At 40.2% G+C, this 19,806-nt stretch overlaps 1 protein-coding gene across 8 annotated transcripts in view; it reads right to left on the bottom strand.

Annotated features, from left to right (window-relative positions):
- BPTF (bromodomain PHD finger transcription factor) overlaps positions 1-19,806 on the bottom strand; it is a 55,582-nt gene that overhangs the window by 30,922 nt on the left and 4,854 nt on the right. For 7 of the 8 annotated variants that reach the window (XM_066565855.1, XM_066565859.1, XM_066565856.1 and 4 more), the window contains exons 2-5: positions 10,010-10,832; positions 2,671-2,894; positions 2,316-2,516; positions 1,635-1,823 (exon numbers count right to left, since the gene is read on the bottom strand). In XM_066565855.1, coding sequence (XP_066421952.1) covers positions 1,635-1,823; positions 2,316-2,516; positions 2,671-2,894; positions 10,010-10,832 — 1,437 coding nt within the window. The remainder of the gene's footprint in view (positions 1-1,634; positions 1,824-2,315; positions 2,517-2,670; positions 2,895-10,009; positions 10,833-19,806) is intronic. The other variant, XM_066565862.1, reaches the window with a different exon arrangement.

Below are 19,806 nucleotides of genomic sequence, written 5' to 3'. Positions count from 1 at the left end.
TGACTGGGCCAAATGGGTGACCACCACTGTTTGATCCACTTCCCTTTTTACTCTGAGGAGAAATGGACCTGTTTCCATGGCTGCTGTTTGGAGGAGAATGGAAGCACCCAAACCAGACTCTTAATAAAGATTATTATTCAAATTGCATTTAACAAGGATGGTAACAGACATTCTCATCTATCTCTGCATTTTACCCTATTTCCCCCTCATCTGGAGATAACTGCCTCACTGATCCTGGTTCAGTAACCCTCCCTCTCTCTGTCAGTCTCAAACTGAATTTCATAGCAAGAACACAAACATTGCTGTGAATATAGTGAATTAGACATGAGGAAAAACCCTCTCCACACACACTTTCCTACCAAAAAAGAGCCCATGAATATACAACTCACGCAGAAGCTTTGGAAGGAGAAAAGTACTTGTGAAAGTATAATAAATAATGATAAATATATAAGTGAATCTTTAAAATAAAATACAAACCCATAAAGGTGTCTGAAACAAAATTATACTCTGTATCTTTTCCATTAAATCTTTACACAGTTATTTTAACTTTAAAAGGGAATAAAAAATAGGAGAACTGGCAAAAATATTTAGTCATGTATCTAAAATATATGGCTTTTGTCTCGTACATCAGGACATTTTCTGTACTTAAAAAGAGCATTATGAGGCTTGCAGATTACGGATTAATCTTAGCTTTCATTTTGTCCTCTTGTTCAGAAAAGTTTATTACAAGGTTTGGATGCACTGACTTTCATAAGTTGAAAAGCTGCAGACTGTGACTGCATGGAGAACTGTTTCTGTAGGAGGGAAAACATTTACTACCCCTTTTTAAACCTAACACACTGAGTGTGTTCACATCACACATGTTCAGATTTTTAAGAACTGAGAATAAAACTGAAAAGAAAAGCCTGATAATTTTAATGGCGATCGGCTGTTTAGAACAACATTTGGTTATGTAGTAAATCCTGTAATAGAATATAATTCTAAATGTAATATAAAGTAATTCTAGAATAGTACACTCATGCTTCATGTTATACTTAACTCCCACTTATTCCTAAAGTAACTTTGTCTGATTTTAAATAGTGTATATTATTACCTTTGAGTCACTGACATGGCAGAACAAAACATGTTAAAATACAATAACCCTTGAGCTTATAATTCTGAAATCTGTTTAAAATTTCCAGCATGATAATTTTAATCTTGACATTTCAGTGCAATGGTTTATTCTCATGAATGAAAACACTTTGTTAGTAATTTACACAGTAAATGAGAGGTTAAAATAATAAACAAGCCAGCAGCAAATTAGATTTGAAATAAACTTTGAGAGGATGCTAACAATCATTACGGATCACTATGGAAAAATAAAATGTAGAGAAAACAGAAAATAAAAAGCTTAGCCATAGTTGTCTTTGGAAGGCATGGAAACAAATGCTAATGTCATGGAGGACCACAAATTTCAAGCACTAGTTGCAAGAAAATTAACTTTGAAATGTTAATAATGACAACGTAGCAGTAAAGGATGGCACTGCAAGCAAACAGCATGAGTGATATATGCTGGGAATGGTTTTAGTGGACAAATCAGAGAGAAAAACAGATTTCCCAAATTACAGAGGCATTGGTAACAGTGCCTTCTGTACCTGAGAGTTCCAGAGGGAGCTCTGATGCCACCTTCTTCTCTGCCACGTTGTTGCTATCAAGGGTTTCTGACTGACACCCCACTGCGTCCTTCCCTTCAGAGCAACTATTCTCTCCTGCAGGAGGATTTGTGGTGCTGTCATCAGTGCTGGAGGTCACAGAGTTACTTTTATCCCCAACGACTGTTGCCTCTATAGTAAAACGCACAACAAAACTTTAGGGATGTTCTTTATTATGCCTTAGGATGTCATTTGGCATCATCCATAGAAAGCAACTTCAGCAGCTTTGTTTGTTTGATAATGCTGAAAAATAGCAAGCTTTTTCCCTTCCTTTTTTTTTTTTTTTGCTATGAGATGGTATTGTCTCAGAATCAAAGAACAAACCAATTGTGAGTAGGAAAAAGTTAAAAACTGTGGCTTACTACAAACATGCTGGTCACAACCTGTAAGTGCCACCTGTACCTCAAGGCAGGGTATCTAGGAGCCAGCTGTATAGAAGTAGGAAAGTTGGTGAAATCACTTAACAAGAACAATTCCAACAAAGCACAACGCAACTGACAAATATCACCTATTACAGAAATATCTTAAGAGAATCATACAAAGTATTGCATCAACACTTAAATAAATGGGGGTTCACTTCACTTCACTTAAATGGAGCTGTTAAAGCACAGTCAGTTTCTTTACCTTCTGTTTTCTCTTTTTCCACATCTTGCTCACTCGGTGTTTCCTCAATTTTATCTTGGTCTCCAGATTCTTCCTTGTCTCTCTCAGCATCTGTCTGGTCATTATCAACATCACTTTTAGCCTTTTCTGCTTCCTCATCTCCTGTGTTTTTATCTTCCACTATTTCTCCTTTTCTTGCTCTGATAATGTCCAAAATTTCATCTACAATATAAAGCATGTTGTCAACATGAAACAACAAACCACCTCCAGAGCCACGGAGCACAAATAACATGACATAAATCCCGCTTCTGATGTAAGATAAACTAGATTTGATTCAAAGTGCAGCATCTATTCTCATTACACCAAATATTCCTACCATTTGCTGCAGAAAGGAAAGACTTGTTGCTGCCCCTTGCTTTGTTTGTAAGGTCCTCTGTCACATCCATGTGCCGATGAACTTCCTCACGCATCTCGTCCAGGGTTTTGCATAGGTCAGCCTCCCAGTAATCCTTGTCCAGGCATTCAATTAACTCTGCCAGCTGGATCTTTGTGCTGTAGTACCAGATTTTCTTATCCTTCTCACTTTCTGAATCTTCCTCTCTGTAGGAGTATTTTAAAAATATTGATTTTCAAATATCTGGATAAATGACAAGAATTGCTATCACCTGCTATCTACAGAGCACTATGAAATATATAATAAATAAATCACACTGCTCATATGCACCCAGTTTAATATCAATATTCCTTTCTTGTTTCCTTCCCTTTCTTCATCCCCTCAGTTCTCATGACAACTTGCTCAGGAAAGCTTTGAAGTCTCCTTAAAACTCATTTGTCCAATCTGACAACAAGGTTTATTCTTATTATATTTACTATTTCTTTAACCAGTAATTTACTACTAAGTCTGAAACAATTTGTAAGTCCAGAGTCCATAATGGTACTTTCTGACAGCATATTCAGGAAAAAACACAGACAGAAAATTCAAAGTATAGAATGTCACACTCATAAAATATTTTATATTGGCATCCTACAGCATCCACCTGTGAGAGCACCAGGAAGGGATGAGTCATAATACAATCCCTTTGAAAAGATCAAGGGATTTCCACATTTTTAATCTGCAGTACTCCATGAGCCCACGAGCCCAGAATTACTGGTGCCAACAGCACCTGAGCAGGGCCACAGGCCCAGGGGAGCCCCATGAATACCTCAGGTAACAGACTCTCCTGGAGCCTGCAGAGCACAGGCAGCATGCTCCAAGTGCTTCTGCAGCTGCTGCATTTCAGCTCGGCTTGCTCCATCCTGGGGGGCAGCAGCAGCCACACCCAGAATGGCACGAGCCACACCCAGGCTGGCACGAGCCACACCCAGGCTGGCACGAGCCAGACCCAGAATGGCAAGGGCCACACCCAGGCTGGCACGAGCCAGACCCAGGCTGGCACGAGCCACACCCAGGCTGGCATGAGCCAGACCCAGAATGGCACGAGCCACACCCAGGCTGGCATGAGCCAGATCCAGAATGGCAAGGGCCAGATCCAGGCTGGCACGAGCCAGACCCAGAATGGCATGAGCCAGACCCAGAATGGCACGAGCCAGACCCAGAATGGCAAGGGCCAGATCCAGGCTGGCACGAGCCAGACCCAGGCTGGCACGAGCCAGATCCAGAATGGCACGAGCCAGACCCAGAATGGCAAGGGCCAGATCCAGGCTGGCAAGGGCCAGACCCAGAATGGCAAGGGCCAGACCCAGGCTGGCACGAGCCAGACCCAGAATGGCAAGGGCCAGACCCAGGCTGGCAAGGGCCAGACCCAGGCTGGCACGAGCCAGATCCAGAATGGCAAGGGCCAGACCCAGGCTGGCAAGGGCCAGACCCAGGCTGGCACGAGCCAGACCCAGAATGGCAAGGGCCAGACCCAGGCTGGCAAGAGCCTGACCCAGAATGGCAAGGGCCAGACCCAGGCTGGCAAGAGCCTGACCCAGAATGGCAAGGGCCAGACCCAGAATGGCAAGGACCAGACCCAGAATGGCACGAGCCCATCATTTCCACAGCACATTCCCACACCGTGTGGGTGCCACTGATGGCCCAGCCTGGCCCTGTCCTGGGCAGAGGAGCCGAACTCCTGCTGCCCCTGCACCCCCTGTTCCAGCACTGCAGGCCTGTGGCTCACTGGGAGCCCTGACCCAGGGTGCTGGCAGCCATGGGAAGCTGACTGGAAATCTCCAACCTCTGCCCTTGTGGGGTTTGTTGCAGGTTCCTCTCTACTGGGTCCCTTCCTATGGCTTACATATTAAAAATGGCACAAATTGGCTTCAGGGGTTCAGAAAGACAAACAACCTTAAGGCAACTTGATCATTGTTGTTCTACTGCTTCCCACTCTGTATTTGTGAACCAATTCATATTTGTAACTCAAACAGAACACTACTGAGATAAGGTGGTTGTGAAGTTAATAGAGGCAGTATTACACAAAATTCAACTACTAACTTGTCACAATCATTATTGCAGAACAGACTTTAGGTTTTGATGATAAAACCTGGTGTTTTGCAAAGAAACTTGCATCTCTGTTGTAAAGGCCTTTGCTCATGAAAAGCAACTAATTCTGCTTTATCCATTTATCCCTCTAAAATGCCAATACCCCATTAGTTTTAACCACATCAACCTGTTAAGTTTGACAAGTTTTCTCAGAAAACAGCTCATTTCAGGAAGACCATCACATACAACACACCAAAATGTAACAGCTCAACACTGACAATCATTTGACTCTATGGAATATTCTAGGCCTGTAAACTTCCATGTTAAAGAAAAACAACTGTTTAAACCATGTTTCCTCTAAACCAAGAGTTATTTACTAACAACAATAGGAATGACAGCACTTTCATTACTGGTGGTGAACAAAAGCCACAGAAGAGGAAGATAAAGGCAAACGCCCAAAAACCAAGATGGAGGGGGAGATGAGAATGCAAGAATGGAGCTTTACACAGTGAGAGGAAATAAAAGGATGAAATAAAATGCTTAACTAAAAACGACAGGGAATGGGTGCCCTCTGAGTTTTCCCTGGCAAGTGCCCAAGGGAAATGGCAAGTGCAAGACCCTGCAGAGCAGCAGTTGTAAGGCTGTGTGCTCCTGGCAAACATGACTGTAGAATATGAGGCTGTTATTACTCTGTTTCTTAACTGACCAAAAAGGGACCTTGAATCTTTCATTTTGATCCCTTCTGTTGTAGCTGTTACAGGATTATTTGCTAGAGAGATAATGCCATTTATACATCCTCTCATATGACCTAGATATGCAACAATATAAATGCTTTATATAAAATGAGTCACTTTGGCTGGAAAAGACCTTTGAGATCAAGTCTGACAATATATTCCATGAGGAAAGGCTGTGCCTGCATCCATCTGCCAGACAAGCATCTTGTACACATTGCTTCTCTTTTCATGGTGACCATCCAAGTGTTTTCTTATTTTCACGTTTCTCCCCCCATTCAGCAAATCTGAGACTGCTCCAGCTGCACTAATGCAGCCAGGGTGAGGATGTGTCACCTGAACCTCCCAAGCAGCATCTGGCTCTTCCCTTCCCATCAGCTCTTTCTATTCCAGGTTTGCAAGGTTGCATTGGACTGAAAAGCAATTAACTGCTGTTTCCAGTTTCCCTGGATAACTCAAGGAAAAGCCTTCAGCACCAGTAAAGCTTTATTGTATTGCAGACCAGTAAACCCCAGGGCTCAGTGGGCAGAGCTGAGACATCAAACCACCAAGAGCATTCTGCAGAAAGCACCTGGAGCTGATCCCTCCACGTGTGATGTGAGTGCTGCCCATTAAAGAACTGCTCAGATATTATTCTAGAAACAGACAATGAGGTTATCCAAGAGTATTTGAATACTCTTCTCCTTCATTTGTATCAGGGTTTGAGCACAAAGTTTGTTTTGATCTGAAGACTATCACAACCTTAACAAGAGAATTTCAGGAATTAAAGAGTTTTCTCTGGAAAAAGCACAGACAGAATGTGAAATGGCACAAACTGGTTGGTCTGCTCTGTGTGCTTACACCAAGCTCATCTCTGGCCAGCCTTCTTTCCAAGACTCAGATGTGTGCCAGGGGAAGACTTGGAGCACACAGCAGGAATCATTCCATGCAATCCATTTTGGCCAACTCAGATAAGACTTAAATTAACAATTCTATAATTCCAGCTAAGTTTCCCTTAACATCATCTTGTGTTTACTGAAGGGACATGATTTTCTGAGGAAATCAGAGGGGCTGTCATAAAAAGATGGAATATCCAAGGCTGACAAGGAGCAGCTCCCAGCGCTGTTCTCAGCCAGCCCAGGCAGATTTGCCAGCTCGGTGCTGGACAGGGGGACTCAGCTGAGTCACACACAGTGTGAGGCCAAGGAGGGAGAAAAGAATCACATGATTATTTCCTACCTCTTTCAGCCTCCTTGGCTGCCAGGAACTATTCACTGGCAGGCTGCAGAGACAAGTTTAAAGATTGATAAAAGCAACACAGAAGATAATCCAAACTTTCAAGTAAGGTGATAACAAAATATTTAGTACTCAGTAGCAGATACTTCCTGAATTCCATGATGATACTTGGAAACTGAAGAATTCAGGAAATTGTTTAAAGCAATCTATTCAAATGAAGACCCAAACCCTTGTAAATTAACTACAGAAAATAGAGGAGGACCCCCTAAGAACATAAACAGCATGACAAATCTTGCAGACAAAAAAAGCTGAAACTGCTTTTGACTGTTGAGGAAGATCCATACAACTCAGGAATAACAATGTGTGCCCTATTTCTGCTATCAAAATGAAAGCCAAACAGTGTTTCATTTTCTGTTTTCACAGACAATTGATAAATCCAAAGCATCTCAGTATTTCTACAAAGATAAACTTGTTAAAACACTGCAGCAGTTTAGAAGGACAATGCAAGTCAAAGTCCCAAATCTCCTGAGTTAATAACTTGCAGAAATAATCTTCACAAGTAAAACAAATGCAATTGACCCAGAGGCATCCTCCTTAATTTGTAAACAGCTTGAAACAAAAACGTCAGGAATTAATTTGCTCTTGGCCTGTTTTTTGTTTTAATTTTGTTGATATTTGTTCATGAGGAGACTCCTCCAGTGTCCACTTTTCCATCTCTGTAAAACAGAAGAGGTGGAAAAGAGAAAAAATCCCACAATGATGGGCTTCAAAAAGGCAAGTGATGGAAATAAAAGTGTCAGGGAACAAGCTACAAAACCCTTTAAAAGGTAGGAAAACCAGCAGTAGATTGGATTTATGACATTTAAAGTGGAAGAGGGGAGAAGAAGTAGAAAGCTCTGAAAACCCTTTTGAGAAACAAAACCACCAAGAATTTAGGATTTCAGTTCTCTAATCCTCCTGGGCAGGATTTCAAATTGGTATTTGTGCAGATTATTTTTAGATCTATTAGTTTCCTCTGATACATTTGATCACATGGCATTGGGGAATATCTTCTATTCATTTTAATAACGTTGATATGATAATATAATTTCACGAATCTCAGGTTTTAGCATTTGGCAGTTATCCCTTAAGTTACCCTTCAGTTATCCAAGATATCAGGTGTGGTTTGATCCTGTTCAGTGTGTATATATAAATAAATAAGTAAATATATGCAAAAAGTTGGGTTTGCAATACAGCATGCTTACTGAATTTAAAAACTGAAATTACAGAGTTTAATGTCTATATGAGTTATTAAAGTTGCATTTCCCTGGAATTAAGTTCTGTACTACTTTTGACCCCTTATGATGAAATTTGCCCACAGAACACCTAAAAGGAATGCAAAATATTGGTTTTTATAAACTCAACACATTTAACTTTTGAAGATGTCTCTTCTAAGTGCAGTTAAAATTTCTACCAATGTGCTAGAAAGAAACAACTCTCACATGTGCAGATTTCTAAGGATCACGAAGCACCTGCATGATTCATTTTAGTTTGAAGTATGTTGAAGTATTGCCTGTATCAAAACCTTCTGAACATCAAATACTCTACTTCACTGGGAAAAAAAACATTGTTTCACAGATCAAGTTTGGTTAAAAATAATTACCTATCTGCCTACATACAGGGAGGAAACAAAGTCTGCCCATTTATCTCAAAATCAGCTCCCGAGTGATCTGGATTTTTAATGTTAATAATTCCCAGATCTCTGCCAGTACAGGAGAACAGTGAAGACAAACCCATCTTTAGAACAACTTTTTCCTCAAGAGTTTGAGGAGGAAGATACAAAACCAAAGCAGAAGTAACCCTAAGTTATTAAAGCACAACTAAAATAATCCCAGTTTTGTCCTTCACAACCAGGCTTTTTGTAAAAATCAAAATTTCAACACATTTTCTGAAAACAAAAGGTAGGAAATTCAGTATGAAGCAATGGAATAATTGGATATCAACAGCTTCAGGTGCCCATCACATCCTGGTGAACCACCTGAATGATGCACCCCTCACTGTGGAGCATGTGACTGAGTATAAACATGGAACACGTATATAGGGAAAAAAAAAAGAGTATAAAAGATTCCCTGCATCCTTTGAAAGGTTACTTGGCATTACTGTGACATTTATAACCCAGAGAAACTAAAAAAGATCAAACATGGACTCTTTTTTTACAAATATGAAAGAAGAACACAGGAAACAGAGCGGAGATAATTAACACTTAAAGCATCAGCTGACAATACCCCAGAGAAACAGCCCCACATTTTAAAGGAATACCATGAGCCCTTAGAAGTGTCTTCTTTGCAAGATGTAACACCATCAGCAGACCTCACAGTCCCTTTTAAACACACTGGCTACTATCTTAACATTCACTGTAACCTGCTTTGTACCAAATTCTGTTAAGGTACCCAGCTGTGGTTTATTTTCTCTGTAACACTGAATGGAAACTGTGTTTCTGTGTTTTCAGAGCTCTGTTAAATTCTCTATTTCTTCTAATTTAACAATAGCACTAATTTCACTTAAATATTGTTTCTCCTCCATTATGAGAACAATTAGATAAGAACAGTCTTTTATGACAAAAGCAATCTTTAGCCATTTTCCTGTGAAAAATGAATTTCAGATTCAACTTTTCAGGTAAAATCTAGGGCACAATGCCCTCATTAGCAAGGGTTTGACTCCTATTAATATTTTGAGGTACATTTGTATTTTGAGACCAACCAGTAACAGGAAATTGTGTGAAACACACACAGTACCTCCCTCAAAGACAGGCACAACTTTCTCTGGTGACTTTCTTTGCACTACAGAACAACGTTCAATGCAACATTTTCTGCTTTTCTAGTAACAATGAATCCCTCTGAGCATCTCTGAAAGTTTCAGCTTCAAAAGCAGAGCATCAAACTGGCACCAGAACCTGGCAGCCCAACACTGTGGTGACAGACCACAAGCAGTGTCCTACACACCATGTGATCATAAAGAGAATCAAACTTCTCTTCAGTAACTTCTACAAGAAACTGGGGAGTTCTCATTAATTCTCCCTTTCTTTGCCTCACATTCATGTGTTTTAAGTACATTAATATTAAGCCTGAGGTCCTGTTTTTATGTATAGATTATGAGAGTATTAATTTGGGATAAATATGGATTATTTACATGGTCTTTAGTAATAAAGAGCAAGCAGCAGCCTTATCTAAAGAAAGGGCAATTTTAAGATGGCAACAGCAATTTAAACGATGCACGGAACCCACAATATGGCTGCTCAGAGAGGATGCAGTGCTTGGCTCACTTACATGATGATCCTCCTGTTGAGGAACCAGTATTTCCGCCGGTGCCGGTCGTAGCCGATGGGCTCGTGGCGGATGTAGGGTTTGTTTTTTTGGATTTCAGCCACACAGTCAGTCACTCCAGGCACCTGGTGTGCCACGCAGACCTCGCACTGCCACTCGTCCTCGGGCACCTCCTCCAGGGGCGGCTTCACACACTCCAGGTGGTACACGGCCGAGCAAGTCTCACAGCAGAGCAAATCCCCGAGCTTGTGACAGACCCTACAGTGATCATCGTACTGAATGACACCTTCTGACATTAACTCCTCACGTGCAATGTTTGTGGTAAGAAACTGATCCACTAAGAACTGCAGAACTTTGATTTTATTCTCTACTGGTCCATAAGGATAGTCCTCTGTCTCTTGGTAAGGAAGAACATGATGGTATTCCTTGTCACTCTCACAATATACCCGCAGAACCTCTGGCCACGTCATTCCATCTATGAAATACAAAGTGGAATTAACGCTATCTTTGAGGTCAGCAGGTCCAAAGGTAGTATTTGAAGTGTCTTCTTCACGTAAAACTGCTTTTAACAGCACTATGTGCATCTCTGCCATAAGTGTGCACTGCTCTTGACTTACCAGAGCAGCACAGAAGTCCTCAAAACGAAAAGGAGAGAGGCGCAAAACAGTGCCAAAGTTCCTTAGTACCTCATAGATGGCAATAACATTCATTATATGCTCACTAGGCACCATTAAGTCCTCTGAGGATTTAGGAAACTCCAAGGGTGGGATATCTTTTTCTTCCAATATTGGAGAACGAGGACGATGTGCTCTCTGTCTTCTCCTACCTGGAATAAGAAACAACAGTGAGAATTCTGCTGTTCACAGGTCAGCGTGTTTGAACATCTGTCATCAATCACTGTGTTAACATTCTGAACTAATGCAAATTAAGGCTTCACAAGCTTCACAGTTACAGAAATGTGTTAAGTCAGCTAATCATCTTATTCTTTAACTAACAGTATGAAAATAAAACACAAGATATCTGAAGTTTTGCTTTAGACACATGCAGGAATTGCATTTTCCATACAATGTACATCTTTTGAAGCTTTAAAATGATATCTAGGAATGTAATTGTTTAAACTACTTAAAAAGAAAGACATTTCCTGCAGCCAAAATAATAATTTTCCTCGCTTTTATTCAACCTGACTAGTTTAAACCTGAAACATCACACTCCAAACAGGTATTCTGTATTCAATGATTGCAAGTTATTCTCCTATCCAGCAAGGGCATCCAGGAATGCTCATTTCAAGCAGATGTCATAGGACAACAATCTCAACCAAATTAAAATATAAAAGAGACCCTAAAGCAAATTACCCACTGCTTTCTAACTAGAATGTTTCTTCTGACTACCTACAAACCAAAACCAGAAAGTAAATGTGGTATTTTATGACAATATTTCAAAAATTCTTAATTTCTCAAAACAAACAACCACCCCCCCAATCCACCCTCATGCGTCAATGAACAGGAGCCATATCCACAGGATGAAGAGGCAAAATTAGAGAAGGATGAAGTTTACCAATAAAAGCTAATCTAAAGAGCTGTTTTACTACCTGAAAGAAAAGACACTGAGCATAATTAATTCAGTCTCAGATGTCAATTCAGATAAGATGCTGCATTTTCTTGCCTTGAATTCCACTACCCTTGATGCCAAGCAGAAGGAAAAATAAAAGAGGAATGTTTTTTTAAATGCCCCTACCTCACAGATGAAATATTTTAATCTTCTGTCAAAATAACCAGCTACATGCAACTATTTCTCAGCTATCAGTTTAAAGTTTTAGATGCACTCATTAAGCTTATTTCCCTTTCTAGAAAAAAACAAGTTGAGAAAAATCTCATAAACCATCATCTAGGTTTAATCCAAGAACTGAGAGAAAAACTGGTCCTCTTACTAAGCACACTAAGATTGTGGTCAACAAATAAATGTCAAAATTATCCATTGTGCATAGACAAGTGTCAGCAGGACACTTCATGCACAGAGAAATTCCAAAGAAAAACTGCAGCTATCCACAGCAGCCATTTCCTTATTAAAATGGGACATCTATTAAACTTTGTGTGTCCTGACACAACAAATAGTCTGGAATTTTAAGATTCACATTCATTATTTCTTAACCATATTCTGCAGATAACAGAGCTCCCCAAAAACTGGTTCAAGGAAATGAAGAGATAAAGTGAGTTCCAGTCTGCTTGGATGTTACCACTAAATGGAAATGGTTCTCTGTGGCATTTGTTCAACCCACCCTACTCCATTCAATACTCCCAGAAATACAGAAAATAAGTCTAATGTGGGAGAAAAGCTGCTAAGGCAGATCCTGCTGAATCTGAAACACCATCATTAAAACACTAATGCATTGAAAAGGGGAAAAAAAGTTACCAGAAAGAAAAGCCACCTCTAAGAAACATCTTGATGCACAACAAATGATTCCAAAAAAATAAATCAACCCCTAGACTGGTATGGCAAGAAGGCTCCAGACACAGCTCTCCCTTTCGAGTGTTACAGAATGAAATTTTGTACAACAAATTACACACCCAAACAATAGAGAAGATGAACTGCAAGATGTTTCCATTACAGAAGTAACAGGTCAAGCTCATCTGTGGATAAAAATAACTTTCCAAGTTTGAGTTCTGACTGTGGAAAGTGAAGGAATGCTTCTATGAGTGTCTTCCAACATGCCTCTGCACTCTGCAGTGGAAAATGTTTAATCATGGCAAACACACAAAGACAAAGGAGTTTCACAGCCAGGCACAAAGCAAGTGTTCTCCAGATTCAACTCAACTTTTCTACCACCATGACCCAAAATCATATGTGCATAAGCCACAGCTGGTTTAATTAGAGGACCCCACAGCAAAAGAAGCCATGCCCACACAATAAACCACTCTGGAGTCCTGGAGTTCCCTTCAACACTGCAGTCCTGGCTGGGCATGCAGGATACCACCACAGGACAGATCTTCTGAAATCCCTGATGGCCCTCACAGAGTACAAGTATCACAAAAGGCAGCAGAGATATCAACCAGAATTCTTTCTGGAGCAGAAAAATGTGTCTGTCACACAGCAATGCCATGAAACAGCCCTCCAAGAAAGAGAGCAGCAAGGACACTCACCCTGCTTTGCCTCAACTAATGGGAAGTGACAAATCCCCCAGTAATTCCAGGCAAAGATAAACCAGAGTGAAGGACCACTGCTGGAAAAAGGGACTCCAAACACTGATTTGCTGGTGTCTCTGTACCACGAGATAAGCATGGGAGGGAATCACAGAATCAGTAACGTTGGAAACATCTTCAAGATGAAGCCCAACCATCCCAGCCCCACCACCACGTCCTCAAGTGCCACATCCACACATCTCAAACACCTCCAGGGTGACCTACACCAGTTTCCTGAGCAGCCAGTTCTTCACAACCCTTCAGCAAAACAGAGTTTCCTAATATACAATCTAAACATCTACTGGTGCAATTGAAAGCCACTTGTAGATTTGCCACATGAAAGTAATAAGGGAATAAAAAAGAACTTTAAAACAAGGCATTCCTAATATGTTCTGAAATAGTTAATCTCTAACACTTCCTCTTACAAAGGAAGCACAAGGGTGCTATTGCAGATCTAGAAGAAATGTGTTATCAGGATATAAATGTGTCATAATAACACAATAAAGAATTGTACTTTGGTGCAAGCACAATACAACCTGTGGCTGCATTAGTCACACCATTCCATCTCCTACTTAAAGCAATTTGTGAATTTTCCTGTTTGCTTTGGTAGAAAGAGCAGAAATTTCAAAAGTAATAATAAAACAGACAATAGGAAAAGTAGACTGGATTAGAAAATGTGTGCTTCATTTGTGTTAGACCTCACAGTTGCAGCACATTATGATATTGTGCACCTCAACACTCCCCATCCACACTGCAAACCACACACCACAGCTCAAGAGCTCAAACAATTTCTGTTTTTGGACACTGAACTGCTCTGAACAATTCTCAACTAAATATAAACTGGTTTCCAGAGCTAAAAAAGGCAAGTATTCAAAGATGCAGAATATTTTAGAAAGAAACTGTATTTTTCTTGAATGACTTGATGGCACAGCATTTAAAGTCTTTCTATGCTGGCTTTTTTTCTTTCCAATTTCACTTTCAATTTGTTATTAATATTCTCTGTACTGGGGATGAAGAGAATTTGAAGTTGAGAGGAGAGTCACAAAGTGTGATCTGGATATTCAGAAATTCCCAGCAATTTGTGCTTCAATGTATTACTGGCCAATACATCAACTGTGATCCCAAGAAACATTCAGATACCTTTAAAAAAACCCTCAAAAGCCCAAACCAGCAAACCCAAGCAATCTAATAAATAATCTCCAGTGCAAAGGATGGACATTCTCTGCCAAGGGTGCTCATAAATCTTGAAGCATTGCAAGTGGCTGCTCAACTGGAATTAAAAGTGCAGGTCAATGGAATATATAATGATGTCAAAGTGCTACAAGTAGGTTTTTTTGAGCTGAAATGTTGGTATTTTACTGCTGATTTTTCAGTGTGCTGGCAACCCACACAGCTCACCCTGCTTTGGAGCAGCTGCACCTCCTGTGTGAGGGTTTTTGAAGACCACAGCCCATGTTTACCCTACTGTGCCTCATAAACACAAAAGAAAATCTCTCAAACATTGAAAAATGTCTCCCTGCAGTAAACATATACAATTTTTCAAGCTCTTCACTTTCAAAGACAATCTTCTTTTTCATGAGGCAAGTGGGCCAATATTAAAATTCAACATTCAGTGGCAGACACAAAAAACCCACAGCCCCACAAAGAACTCTGGCCACTTCAAACACTTCAGTTTAAATTATTTAAGAGATACTAGGATTTGACAACCTTTTTTTTTTTAACTTCTTGTCATTTGTCAAGGATTTGGGCCCCACAGGGAAATTTTGTTTCAAATAGAAATTGCTTTGTTTAACCCCAAAACCACCAAGGGGATTGCAGAGCAGGTGCACCAGCAGGTTACTTCTCCTTTAAGCACCACCACCTGACTGACCAGACTTTAAACTGAATTTTCATGTAACTACTCTAAATTCAAGAAATCTACTCTCAATTTACCCACACTGAAGTTTCCCAAAACATACTCAAGTTTTATTATATGCAAATGAGATACTTCTGAGATAGTTTCTGCATGTTAACTAAGTCTCTGAATCAAATTTCACCTCCAAGTTTGAGGCACTACAAAGGCAGAAAATGTCCACTTCTACACCACTCAAATTCCATAGCTTTATTTGGTGGAAAAAAATTGATTTGCCAATAGCCTCTGCTGCCACAGCTGGAATATTGACAGGATCCAGATCCCCTGGAGTGTCTGAACATTACATTTCTACCTAGCACAAGCTTCTTTTAAATGGCAAGTCCTTCACTGGCTGTCTCTCCCCAAGTGCTGGAGCACTCTGCAGTGGTTACCTGTCCCTATTTTGAATTCTCTAGTTGAAGAGCTGCCCTTAATTAAGATGAAAGAGCAAACAATTCTATTTCCATGGCACATTATAATTATCAGATACTGATAATTATAGTCTACACTTAGAATAATCTACTAAAATAATTTCTATTACAAATATTTAAGCAAACACACTAATGATATTTGAAATAAAACAAAGTTACTCAAGTAACAGTCTAAACACCCAAAACCAGAATTTACTTTAAAAACCCAAACCATTGCTTTATTTTTTTTATTTGCATCTACTCAACCTACTTGGTTCAAATGCTGACGCTTTCAGAATTCAGAAATGAAAAGAGTTTAAAAGGACCAAAAACCTTGTCACCACTTTCATTCACAGATTGAAAGAAGAAAAGGGAAAGTCACATCTACTCTTTACCACAGGAGAATGGAGAAATTAAAACTACTTTAACCATCCTTAACACATCTGCTGGTTTATGTAAACAGAGTATCTGAATTAACTGCAGATATCAGTGTCCAGGACACAGTTCCATGCTCTTCAGCTTTCATTATATACAATCACCATACACATGCAGGCTAACAAATATCACAAAAATCCAGTTTTGCCTTGTCTCACTGAGGTTAAACATCCCTCCCCTGCAGCAAACACAGCCTTTCAGCCCAACATATTTCAGGCTCTGGACTGGTGGATGGATGTCCTACAGGACAAATATCCTCCAGAACCACTGTCTTGTTTAAACAGGGACAGAGTGGTGGCTGCATTGGTCTGGCCTAAAAAATAAATACTGGTTCCAGTCTCTCTTGATCTGAAAGTTCACAACAGGTGCCATTTCACTTGTCTCAGAACTTTCCCTCCCTCATCGTTCCTCATCAACTTTCCTTTCCCCATCACTTCCCAGCCCTTGGGCTCTCCAGCTCAGAGCTCCTGCTCACAGTTGCCATGGAGAGGAAAAGCTTGGTAGGAGCACTGGGGAGAGAAAAGAGACCAAGGAGCTTCAGATGCTTCAGCAACCTCTCCCAGGAGGGGGGAAAATACAGAACAAACCCCCACCCCTCCAGTCGCACTCCACAGAACTGACCACGCTGACCACAGAAAGGACTTTCCATTTTCCCCAAAAAAAGATGAAAATTTTGGTTTCATGCTCCACAAGCCAAGTCAAACCACACTACTCTTACATGAAAGTCCATCTTTAGTAAAGCAGAACTGGGCTGGTTTTGTTTTCCAGATCGTGAGTCACTGCAGAAACTTCTCAACATAAAGAGCAGCTGCCAGTTCTATACAATGTCCTGGGAGCAGAGCACTCCTTAGAGAAGATGCCCTCTCCTACATTTTCCTTCCTTCTGTAAACTTTGCCTTTTTACTGCCCTCCACTCCCTCCTATTTTGGTCTGGTTTAATAAACACACACTTGCTGTCCCATATTATTGCTTTGCAGCAGGCACGTTTCAAATGGGACTCCACAGCAACACAGGAGTTTTTGTTAGATATCACTGAGAAAACTGGAAACAGTTGATGACAATGTGTAAGAAAAGCTTTTTTTGGTGTTCTTTCTTTCCTTTCACAGCAGAATGCAGAAACTGGATAGAGCTGCATGTTTGCCACAGCAATATCCAAACTGGTTCTTTAATTAAAAGTCAACCTCTTGGGAGAACATTTGCTCAGCTTCCACCAAAGAAAAAACAGCAGTAAAATGAATGAGTTCAACATAAAATAAGAATATATTATGAAAAGTAGTGCCAAAATAGAAAAATCTAAATATTTTTCTTGGGATGGGCTGAAATGAAAGGCTTTGACTTTCACAAAACAGTTTCTTCCCTTTTAAAAATGCCAACATGATAATCATGTTTCTAATATTCACAGTCAAACAGTCTCTTCCAGAAAAATTTTCTAAAAGATACATTTGTAACTACTTGTAGGTGCAGCTCCAATTTGAATATTACTCTGCAGTAATCACACCTAACCCAAATTCATTTATTTAGTCTGGAGAAAAGAAAAATCCAGCCATAAATAAAACTTAAAAACTAAACAAACATTAAAAAGGAGGCATTCCAAGCACCAAAAGAGCTTTGGAAGTTGAAAAACAAATGAAAAAAATCACTGGTTATTAGACTAGATCCTGAGTGCACTCACATCACAGAAATTCTCACACATGTTCCCAAGCAAAGTTTGACTCCTGCCTTCCCTTGTACAAAAATAGGTCTTTATGTTCTTTTAAAACTGTAAAACTTTTGGCTGCTTGCTTTTTCAGTTTGCACACCTGTCAGCATGCACTTTTATATCAAACTAGGGTTCTCAACTGATTTCACTTTTAAGAATTTAATTTCCCAACATCATGGCCATCAGCACTCCCTGAGGAGCCAGGAATACAAACCCCCCATGTTCTGTGGAATCATTTTAACATTTGGATAACAAATGCAAATGCAGCACAAGCAGCAGGTGAGATCACTTTGAGAAGGACTCAGAGACACAACCCTTAAGTGCCCAGAACCCAGGCAAAGGAAAAAACCCAACAGAATCACAGGTAGCTCAAACAAAATGATTCTCAGGAACAGTTGGACAATTTCTTGGGACACACTCAGATAAGCTGTAACAAATTTAATGAGTTAGTGAGCCCTGAGAGCCAGCCCCAACCTACTAAAATCCACATTTATTCACCTTACACCTGTTCTATGCAACACAATGAGCACTTCCAGAATTTTACTGCAGATCTACAGAAAAAGTTTGCCCAATAAAGTCATTGCAGCACATTTTCTCTTACAACACACACACATACTTCGATCAGGGCAGGTATTGGCTGCTCAGAGCTCCTGAGATGACTGACAAAGCTCTCCTCAGATAAGCTGCCAATTTACAACTCAATGCAGCAGGATCAGCCCCAGATTTACTCCTCTGGCCTTCCACACAATTTCTTTGTTAAGAATCGTCTCCTACATTTTTCAAGACTGGCATGAGGAACTAGTGATCCTTCCCTCTAGAGCACAAGTCAAAGTGCAGATCAGTACATGGTAAAATAAGAGCACAGCAGGTTTCATTTAGAGAAGAGGGAAGCCCAGGTGAGGTGTTTGGGAGGCTGGTAAATCTTCTCCCACGGCACACAAAGGAGGCTGCATATCTTAATGTTGTATCTCAGGGTCTCCACTTCCACAATTCTTCAGTTCAGATAAAAAATTACTACAGACACACCAAATGCAGCACCTGGTACCCAGCTAAATTCTTTCACTCTGAAGATAAAAGCACACTGGGAAATAACTGGTTAACTGAAGCAATGGTCAATCCCTGCAAACGCTCAGACAAGCAAAATCCAACTAGAAGTATTATTTATTGTATTTTAAGATATATATTGTGTATTTGTTTGTTTGACAGACTGATGATCTCAGCTGAAATCTAGATTTATAGCTCTTCCTAAAACTAGTTTTCTGATGAAGAAAAATCAATAAACAAAAAATGAAGGACTTCTAGGCCTCCCCATTAAACCCTTCTCTTCAAATTCTGCAACATATGAAAAATACTTAGTAACTATAATGCAACAGTGACAAGCCTCAAGTGGAATTTACATTGGACAGGGAATGGCAAAAATGTTTAGTGATACAAGTTATACAGGATACCTGTCCCAGCAGTTCATCCACCTTCTGGGGATGCAAAGGGGTGAGAGGGAAGGGACATTACACATACAAAATCCCTCTACCAAAAGTATATCCAGCAGAATAAAAAGAACTAATTGTTATTCACACAGTATGTTTTTATTGTACCATGACTAAGTGGTATATTTGGCATTTTATCTTTTCTAAGATTCCATTTCTTTAAATAGTTTAATAATATTATTTTATATTATAATAATATTAATTTATTACCATATTCTAGTAGAAAGTACTCCTACACCTAAGTTCAAGATAAATCATAAGCTTCCCACCGGAGCACAAAACCTGAGGCTTTCTTGGCCAGAAACATTGCTCTGTGATCTTTTAATTCATTGTTAGATGTAAGTTAGAAAAAACTGTAGCAAGCCCATCCCCCATTTAAGTGGGATGTGATTTATGTGTAAAAGCTAGGTTGGCAGCAGAATTTGACTGGGATGGCAATTATTCAATAGCCAGCTCTCAAAAACACTCTTCAGCCCCTCAGAGGACATCGTGGCAGTGGCTGGAGGGTGAGGGGAGAAGGACTGTTCACCATCTCTTCTGGTAAAAATTGTCAGGAGCCAGTCCAAGCTAGGGGGGAGCCGCTCCTCGGAGCCCTCCAGCGCAGCACAGGAGCTGTCACTGTGTTCCACTTTGTGTGTAGGACAAGGATGTGAGATAATAACCCCCAGTATCTAACACAGGGCTATGGAATAACCCCTGTATCTA

Source organism: Molothrus aeneus, chromosome 26 (genome assembly GCF_037042795.1).
Source record: "Molothrus aeneus isolate 106 chromosome 26, BPBGC_Maene_1.0, whole genome shotgun sequence".
Classification (NCBI taxonomy): domain Eukaryota; kingdom Metazoa; phylum Chordata; class Aves; order Passeriformes; family Icteridae; genus Molothrus; species Molothrus aeneus.
Note: the sequence above shows the minus strand (reverse complement) of the source record. Positions and strands in the feature narration are given on the sequence as shown.